General features: G+C 44.6%; 1 protein-coding gene across 1 annotated transcript in view; it reads left to right on the top strand.

The window, feature by feature from the left end:
• LOC308168849 (catenin delta-2-like) overlaps positions 1-10,000 on the top strand; it is a gene marked incomplete at both ends in the record, with an annotated part of 196,466 nt that overhangs the window by 75,804 nt on the left and 110,662 nt on the right. The window contains one exon of the mRNA XM_080543493.1: positions 238-529. Within this exon, the coding sequence (XP_080399619.1) occupies positions 238-529 (292 nt within the window). The remainder of the gene's footprint in view (positions 1-237; positions 530-10,000) is intronic.

The following is a 10,000-nucleotide window of genomic DNA, read 5'->3' as shown; positions in this document are numbered from 1 at the left end:
TTCTTTTCGTTCTTCAACCTTTCCACCCTGTGAAATGGTGTCTCTCCTGGTTTCCTCCTCCTTCTCGCTTGTCTGTCTCTCTATCCCCTCCGGTCAACCCATCTTCCTCTCCTCCCCTTACCTCCACTTTCCTCCCTCTCCCGTCTCTCTCTCCCCTGCTTGCGACTGCAGACCTCATCCAGCAAGTCTGCGACCAATACCTCAACTATGTTCTCTGTCCCTACTTTCCCCCCGTAGCTCCCTCCTCCCCCGGTGTCGACTCCGCCCCTTTGCAGAGAACAGGAAGCCACGGCGCCGCGGGGACCTACGGCCGCGGCGGCGCCGGCGGCAACACCTACGCCACCATCGGCCCCGGGGCCACCTACACTGCCGACGCCTACGCGGGGGACCCCTACGTGGCGGACCCCTACCGCACGCTGCAGTACTGTCCCTCGTCGGAGTCTCCTTACAGCAAGTCAGGCCCCGCCATGCCGCCCGAGGGAACGCTGGCACGCTCACCCTCCATCGACTCCATCCAGAAGGACCCCAGGTGAGCTGGAATACCTGAATGTGTGTGTGTGTGTGTGTGTGTGTGTGTGCATGTGCATGTGTGTGAAGAAAGCCAAGCGGATGGCAAGATATTGCACTGCGTCAGCTGTTATGGGAAGATTAGCTGTGATGCTAAGACGGTGCTTTTTGCTTACTAGATATCTATGTCCTTTGATCGATGTCGGGTTCTTTGATGTCTTGATGTACTCTGGACCCATATTACGTATTCAGAATGCCATATGAGCTAGCTGTGACAGTACATATTTACCCTCCAGAAAGACATGCGTGAGATATGTGTGTGTGTGTGTGTGTGTGTGGGGGGGGGGGGGTAGGTGTGTATCAGCAGTAAGCTGTCAGTAAGCTGCCAGTATTTGTTGTTATTTATTAAAACACGGGCTTAAGTCACATTGACAGGGTGGATGCCTTGTGTGAGTGATAGACAGCTGATGAACCCACAGCCCCAGTCCCTAGGCAGAGAGTGGCAGCTAGTCATAACAAGATGGCCGACAGTACACTCACACTCAGCCTGTGGTCGATGACACCGGTGACCAGAGATATCTCAAAGTCACATACTGTAGGTACACGCATGCACGCTCGCACACACACACACACACACCTTTTTACTCAACATCAATCACCTTTTCAATCACAGTTGTGTCTGACCTGCCTCTCAAAAGGTAGATATCTCAGGAGGACTTTGACCTCTATAACAGGTCACACACATCCCCCCCCCGCCCCCCCTTCAAGCAAGTATTGATCTCTGGCTGTCGATAGATCAGGACCCTTTCTCAGTCCCACTGAGGCTCCACAGAGGACGGTACAGCCGAGCTCTGGGACTTGTTAGAAGGACCGGACTGATGGGGAGAGCAGGGGGGTCAGACCTGGTCATCGTCTGCTGTGTTTACACTTCCCTGCTCCTTGGACAAGATTGATGGAAAACACACATCAAAGTGGTGCGGTTCTTGTGGTGGATGCTTTTCCAGACACGCGCACACATTTTATTGTTTATAGTTGTAGCAGGAAGAGTAATCCAGAAGTAGAAAAAAAGGAGACACAATATAGGGGAAAGCAGGTGTCTCAGGAGACACAGTGCTGGAGGGTAGTAGATGTTTCAGGAGGAGCAGTTAAGGTGTAGCCTGAAGGGATGGGTCTTCAGTCTCTGATGGAAGATGGGGAGTGACTCTGCAGTTCTGACAGCCGTGGGAAGCTCATTCCACCAGTGGGGAGCCAGTGTAGTGAAGAGACGTGATCGGGCAGCATGACTGCCGTGTTGGCGTAGAGGTGGTGGGGCCAGTCGGCCAACAGAGGTGGAGGAGCAGAGTGAACGGGCTGAAGTTTGGGGGGTGACCATTGCCTGCAGGTAGGCAGGGGCTGTCCCTTTTGCTGCCTTGTAGGCAAGCACCAGGGTTGTGAATCTGATGCAAGTTGCTATCGGGAGCCAGTGCAGGGTGCGAAGGAGAGGGGTGACATGAGAACATTTGGGGAGGTTGAACACCAGATGGGCAGCAGCATTCTGGATGAGCTGCAGAGGTCTGTTGGCGGAGGCGGGGAGCCCGGCCAGGAGTATGTTGCAGTAGTCGGCGGGAGGTAGGAGATGACCAGTGACTGGGTCAAGAGTTGCACTGCTTCTCTGGTGAGGAATGGTCGTATCCTTCTGATCCTTGCGATGTTCTCCGCACAGGATAGGCGGTTGTCCAGGATCACTCCAAGGTTCTTGGCCGTCTGGGAGGGGGTGGATAGATGAGATTGGAAGGGTTGCGAGGGGGGATGTAGCGTTTATCTGTCCTCCTGAGTGTCAGAAGAACAGACATAGGGAGAAAGCACATTGTGATATTAGTCAGTAGAGGGGTAGAGGGCTAATGGACTGACAGAAGTTGGAATTGCTAAGTGCACTCAAAGTATAGAAATATGACAAGAGAACAGTCAAAAGGGAAGAGAAGATACTTAGTATTCTTAGTGCCCTGGCCTTCCTCAATCCACTCCCACAGACAGACTCCCTTGTCTTTGTGTCAGCAGTCTGTCGCAGAGGCTGTCGCTCTCTGACCGTCCGGATATTAACGGAGGTTCAGTAAAGGCGTGCAGCCCTTCCAGCTAACAATCACTAAACGACTGGGCAGGTGAACTGACTCAGTCCAAAATGTATCGACGAGCTCACTGCTTGACCAGCTTTAGCTGTTAACACTAGGAAATTCCCTAATGCTAATTCAGGTAATCAGGCTTAAAAGACAACGGTTTCAGTTGAAACTTAACTAACAGGCCTCACAGCAGAAACAAACACAGTAGTATCTGTAACGAATTGACTGCTTACTCCATTGAATGCTGAACAATAGTCATCTTTAATCAACAAGTCTTACTCCTTAGCCAAGAGTAATCTATTCAACTGCACTTACTAAACTGTGCCCCCTGGTGTCCAGATGTGCACGGTGTTATACCTGCTAAGCAATATCATGACAGTATCTACTACACAACTACCAATAACACAATAGATTAAGGTAAATTCAGTTCCACTTACCAGCCAGAAAAGAGATGTGTTCACTCACTCAATCCAAAATGTAGACACACACACAAACATACCCCTATTGGTAAAAGTCAAGATAGCATTTCTGCAAACAGTGAAAAAGGAACGATAATGTACCATCAATACCATTGCCTGATAATGTACCACCAATACCACTGCCTGCTAATGTACCATCAATACCACTGCCTGATAATGTACCACCAATACGATGCCTGCCCTCCTCTCCTCCCCCACTTTGGAAATGTACACATTTCCCTTTCACAGTAAGAGCATACTTACAGTAAGACCGTGTTTTTAATTTAAATGTATATTCACAGAAAATAAACGTTTAAAAAAGCAATAGTTTTGCAATACAATAATTTTTAAAAAAGCTTACAAAGAATGATTTCTGTGAAAATGGTTTTGAATGACATTGCAACACAATTCTGATACACTTAATGCATTGTCAACGCAATGTTGATAAGTTAGAGCCATGCAATACATTTGCAATACATTTTATATTTGAAATGTAGCTAATTGCAAGTCTATTCCAGTATTTCAAGTGTATTGACGTGACATTGTAAACATTTTCTTATTACATTGGACAATGCGTTAATCTTGTGCAAAATGTCCAGGAGGAAGACATCCCCCTCCCCCTGACTCCATCCTAGCCATTAGTCTTCATTGAGTCCTCTCCTCCCTGCTCCTGTCCTCACCTCATCACCTCTTCCCTCTCTCACACAAAGCACTCGGTGTATCTGATAGCCGCTAACTCTGTTAGCGCCTCACATTAGCCAGGCTGAATGCAATTACCTCTGGGGAGAGGCCTGGAGATGTCTGGCTGGCTACATGGGAGAGGGGGTGGGTGTTTAACTCCATGATGAACTGGAGGCAGGCAGCAACACTAGTCTTCACACAGCAAGCCATTGTAAATGTGTGTTATCAATGAGACGTGCGTGTGTGTGTGTGTGTGTGTGTGTGTGTGTGTGTTCTTGTGTGTGTGTGTGTGTGTGTGTGTGTGTGTGTGTGTGTGTGTGCGAGTGTGCGAGAGAGAGAGTATGTGGGTGTCCTCTCTCACACACACTGCTTCCGTATGTTTGTTAAAGTCCATCTCTGAAAGGTCAGAAATGCCACTCCCTGTCGCCGGACAACAGTTCACCCAGAAGCTACACACATACTGTATACACACACACACACACACACACACACACACACACACACACACACACACACACACGCTTCATCGCTAAACACTTCACCCAGAAGCCAAACACTTTAACCCGACATTTGACATTGTCCACTTTTCACACACTCTATTACTGTGAATACAACTCACAGCAATCCTATTACTGAATACTTCTCGCAGCCGATCGTATTACTGCAAACACAGCCAGCTATGGGAAAACACACCCAGCTTAGCTATGTGGCTCGCTAAATGTCAGACAAAAAATGTCTATCTTCATTGGAGTGGCCGCAGTGGCCGCGGTGCCACAAGTGGAATGTGTTTCACTTTATCTTTACATTTTTTTTTCAATTGCTAACACATTTTTAAAACAGGGCTCATTTTCTCATAACCACACACCCAACATGCAAAACACCTCATATATCCAGCAAATTAAGCACTCCATTTAAAACTACATATACACTATACTGTATATATATATATATATATATATATATATATATACAGGTACGCCGGTCGGCATATATACATACAGACTATTTTAATATGACAATTATTATGACAAAAATATGAAAGTGCTTTTGATTGTGTAGTAGTGTGTAGTTGGTCAGACACAAATCTGGTAATATGAATGATGCGTGTGCCGTTTGGTGTATGCTATACACAAAGATATTGTTGAAACAAAACCTTTTTATTTTTCTCCACAAGAAATCAGTGCACAGCACATACAGTATACATAACAGTTGTGTGAACAAAAAATATGCTCTCTATCAAATACAGTAAACAGAAAAGATATATAGAAAAATATTTTCACCCAAAAAAACAGAGGAAAGAAAAATACTTACCTCGCTGGGTGTTATAGTGCTAACATCCTGATGATCGACAATTAAGCAATGAGGTGTTCGGCCAGGTGACACATGTATGGGCCAATTGGTCCATGGTTGTGGCATTTTGACTGGCAGTGTTTTGAAATGGCAAACAGCAGATTCCTGTGTCTTATGTAGAGAACTGTGTGCAGTGTGTTGCAAAAAGTGCCATGTTGCAAATTGGGAGCGAAGCAGAACTTGTTTGAGTGTTGTTCTCTGAGAGTCAGTTTCAGTAATTGCGCTTCCTTTAGGGCTGCACGATTTGGGGAAAATATCAAATTGCGATTTTTCTGACAGATATTGCGATTGCGATTTAATTTGCGATGACATTTTTTTTAAGCGACCTAATGGAAGTTTATTGTAAAGTACGGCCATATCTCCGGCTAGGGAGGTCGTATCAACGTGCAGTTTGTTTGTACGTGTACGTGTTTGTACGTGTAAATGTAAAATGTTGTACGTGTTCAGGGGACTTAGGAGCACAAATTGGCTACCGTCTCTAGCACCCCCACAGCCCGAGCTACGAGTGAAAGAACTAAACTTACATGAAACTTATGTTGGGTTGCTTTAAAGTCAAGCTTCAGTTTAAGATTCACTGTGTAATAGATTTAAAACATGTGATTGCTTCACACAACCATCTAGGAAAGCTCCATTGGAAGCTGTTTGGAAAAGGGCAGGCAAGTACTTGGAAGGTGATTGGATAAATCTGTCTATCATGGGCTAATTTCAGAGAGCATTACCACATGATACCATCAAACTATTAACTGCTCTAATTCTAATGCAAGGATGAGAACTTAAAAGATATGAATTGGAACAACATATTTATTTATGTTTTTTTTAAACAGCTGCCATTTTGTTCCTCTCAACAAGTCTTAGACACAACTTTCAAGTCATTGACTACATTTACATACACACCATATTCCGATTAAGGTCAATATTCTGGTGAATGTAATATTCTGGGTGTTTATAGCAACTGGAATATTCTGTTTACATGTTAATTGGCAAAAGAACCTCTGGCCACATGGAACTGCGTATTCAGGTACACTGGGCATGCTCGTACTGGTAGACCCAGAAAATTGTTCAAATATAATTGAGACAGTACCGTAAAATAATATTAATTAATGAATTTTCATTCAGTAGTATTGTCTACTCCCGATCTCTCCTCCGCTTACATTACGTCTGCATCCAAGATATGACATGTGTACGTTATTCATCTGTGTAAATGTAGGTTGTATAAAACCAGCTGATGCATAATAAACGTTATGCTAATTGTTGAAGTGCCTCTTGCTAAGATGTTTCTAGGACGATAAATAATATAACAGCACTGGTTTCAAGATCAAGTGTAATGTGGCTTGCTATGCCGTCCCTAACAACAACAAAACACAGGATTCCCTGCGAATCGAGCATGCGCAGACGTAACTGAATATTCCAAAAAGAGTAATTTTCTGATCAAGGTGCATACATGTCACAATATGCACGTGTGTACATGACTCTTACCCAACCGGAATATTGAGCATATTCCGATTAATACAGGAATATGGTGTGCATGTCAACGTAGTCATTCACACATTCACACCTTCGTGAGCCCTTTTCATACGGTGTAACAGCCGCAAACGACTCTAAAACACTAGTTTGCTTAACGTTAGACTGGGCTACGGGACTTTCACTTAACTCTCCGTTTCTGACCGTACATAGAGTTGCAGTGATACAGGTTTGCGGTGTTGCCTCGGGATGTAGCGACTGTTCCACGACAGGTCGTGCACAACACCTGCTTTTGTTGCACATCTGTCGTCCTAAACCCGAAACACTTCCATACAACAGAAGTGCTGCTTTTCTTCGGGACTAAAATGTCCAGCGTTGCTTCTGGCTCTGCTGAAGCCATTTATCCACACCGTGAATGTTGCTAGCTACTGAAACGTCTTCACAGATTCACACGTGGGCGTTTCACGTGCAGTGTTGTTGTTGGGCGTATGCGTAGTTACCGTGGGCCACTTCTGATTGGTGAACAATGGCTGGTACAATTGGAGCACAGCACTTCTGATTGGTGTGAATGACTGACACACAAGAAAAAACATTGAATCCGACATGCTACGTTGGGTATAACGTATACCCAAATCGCAGGGATTTGCTAATCGCATCATGTCAAATCGCGATTTCGATTTAAAATCGATGAATCGTGCAGCCCTACTTCCTGTGTCATTTTAGTGTGTTAGCTGTTGAACTTTTTTTTAACAGTAGAGCAAACGAATCAGCGTTCAATCATACACAGACTGTCACTAGCTTTTTTTCTTTGTGTGAGACACACTCCTAGTTACACATCCCTTCGTTATGATTTGATAGTCGTTATGATTTGATAGTCAGTCATTGGAAAGGAAATTGTAGTAAGGAAAGTGTCTCAAATTACGGATAATGTCGAATAATGATCAAGTTACGAGTTATGGTGCTGCAGAGAGTTGTTCCAGGGGTAGTTTCTCAATCAAACAAATGTATCAATGAAGAGGTGGACATGACTAATATCAACTGATACGATCAACCTTGAGGAAAGAATAACGTGTCGGTACGGACAGAAACTGGACCAATTACTGGGAAATAAAACAGGACTGAACAGCCGATATCAAAGCCATCCTCACACCCCAATTATTAATAAACTACATCACAACACTTCACACACACTCACTGGGATAATCCCCCTGGTCTGGGTTTGATGTGCTACCAGCTGTGTGGCTACCAGCTCCATGGTGCCTCTACATTCTCCCCTTTCTCTTTCTATTTCTCTTTTTCTCTCTCTCTCTCCCTCCCGCCCCTCACTTCCTTTCTTTACCTCCCTCTCTTTCTCTCTCTCTCTCTCTCTCTCTTTCTCTCTCTCTCACTCTCTCTCTCTCTCTCTCTCTCTCTCTCTCTCTCTCTCTCTCTCTCTGCCGCTGAGACCTTGCCCAGACGCAGGCTTATTCAGTCTTTAATTAAAGGAATTATACATGAAAAAACCCTTCTAAAATATATAAATAAATGAGAGTTAAGCTTAATTAATTGAAAGACAAGTGCATAGTAATGATCAGAAACAGTGTGGAGGCTGCAGACGCGGCACATCACAAAGAGACACTCAAACGCTACAATAAAGAGAGCATCCGTACCCTAAAAGCGGTCTATGGACAAGGAGAGAGCACAATACACTCCTTCAGTGTGTCTACCTTGCCGCTAGCCACCAATCTCTAACATTAGCATTTTCTAACCCCCAAAAAACGTTGAGAGTCAATGGACCCTGAATTAGCATGCATGATATGTGACACGCGAATCATCACCAAAATTATCTAAAAAAAGACTGAATGTCTTGATTTTGTTTTCACTTTGGGATAATTGGGGCGTTTTCAAACATGCTCATTTAGGGTACATTGACTTCCATTGGTTTTCGTTTGGAAAATTAAATCATATTTGTCAGTGGCTACATACACATACCCAAATAATGGATTGAACTCTTCCTTGTTGGTCATCGCCTGCTGATAAGGTCAGTAACACAGAGTAGATTCAACCTTTTTGTCATTGCACAGAATACAGACATTTATTTTTCGCTGTAGCCGGTATAGGGTCAGGGGGTGTTCTTACTAGAACATTTGCTTCACTTGAAACAGAGTTTAGGATAAAGTTTGCTTTGCTCTGCGTCGTTTGGAGTGGTGAGAACGCGCATTCGAAGTAACTCCCGGAGCAAATACCCGTCGGATGCTCCGCTTGAAAAGGGTGATTTCGCTTCGGTTAGAAACGACACATCCATCACTTTGCTTCGCTTCGCTTTTGGTGAGAACGCTGCCCGACGCAGTCCATAGGAAAAACAACAGCGCAGGCGTGTTGATCTGGGTAAGAGAGGGACGAACGGGCAATTTTCAATTTTTCTGACCAATCAACTACCACGTCTGTTGCTTCGATTGCGTATGTTACTTCGTTTACATGAAGGGCTGTGAGAACGCAAATCAGAGAAATAATTTATGCAACAATGTTGCGAACTCATCCACTTGCTCCGGGTCTCATGTGAGAACATGACCTCAGTCATAGTCAGCGCTCCCCTGGAGCAATTAGGGGTTAAGTGTCTTCCTCAAGGGCACAATGGTCGTGTAACCCTCCAGTCACCAGCTCACATGCAGCTCCCTCCTGAGGCAGGTTGCTAGCCAGCCTCTCTAGCCTCTAGGCTACCGCCGCCCTACATATGTCATTTTTTGTAATTTGAGTGAACTATCCCTTTAAGCAATGCAGCCTCAGGGACTATATCAAGAGCAGACCAAAAAGGCATCCTATCAGACCCAACTCAGCCCAATGCTTCACCAGAATCCATTCCATGTCATATGATTTCTATGTCCTTGTACTGTACGGATGGAGCCAAATAGATTGTGTGGAAGGTCCTGTCCACAGCTGTACTTGCTACTCAAACAGCCACAGTGAGTCCGAATACACCTGAGATTATTCAAAACTCCTCCTTGCGGGCCAAAGTGCACTTCTGTTGGCATCCACCAGAAGGTGCATGGATTGAAGTTTTTGCAGAGCAACATTAAGTACACAGAGTGATCCCAACATTTTTTTATAGAAAGAAATAGAGACAGCCAGCATTTTATAGAGGGAAGGCAAAAACCGTAGTACTCTATTGTCCTGTAAGACTTCATTATTTGTCCAAGTCACAAAGTTTTCCTCGCGTTTGTTAGTTGCCTCTGGGCATTTCCAACTCGATATCGACAACTTCTTCTGAGCCGGGTTAAAAGAGCATGAAGGAAACAAACCTGCATTTACTAGAGCTATTTTTCCACACTGGACAAAAGGTTAAGGTCAAAGGGAAAATAATGTGTAAACAAGATGTGGTTTATGTATCGACATGTCTGTGTGGGTTCTATTATTATGTTGGTAAAAGCAGCATCGAGGTCAGTGTGAGTCAGTGTGTGTCAGTGTGTG

This window comes from Nansenia antarctica (assembly GCF_963989245.1).
Source record: "Nansenia antarctica genome assembly, chromosome: 12".
Lineage (NCBI taxonomy): Eukaryota > Metazoa > Chordata > Actinopteri > Argentiniformes > Microstomatidae > Nansenia > Nansenia antarctica.
The sequence above is the reverse complement of the archived record's forward strand: the minus strand, read 5'-3'. Positions and strand labels throughout refer to the sequence as shown.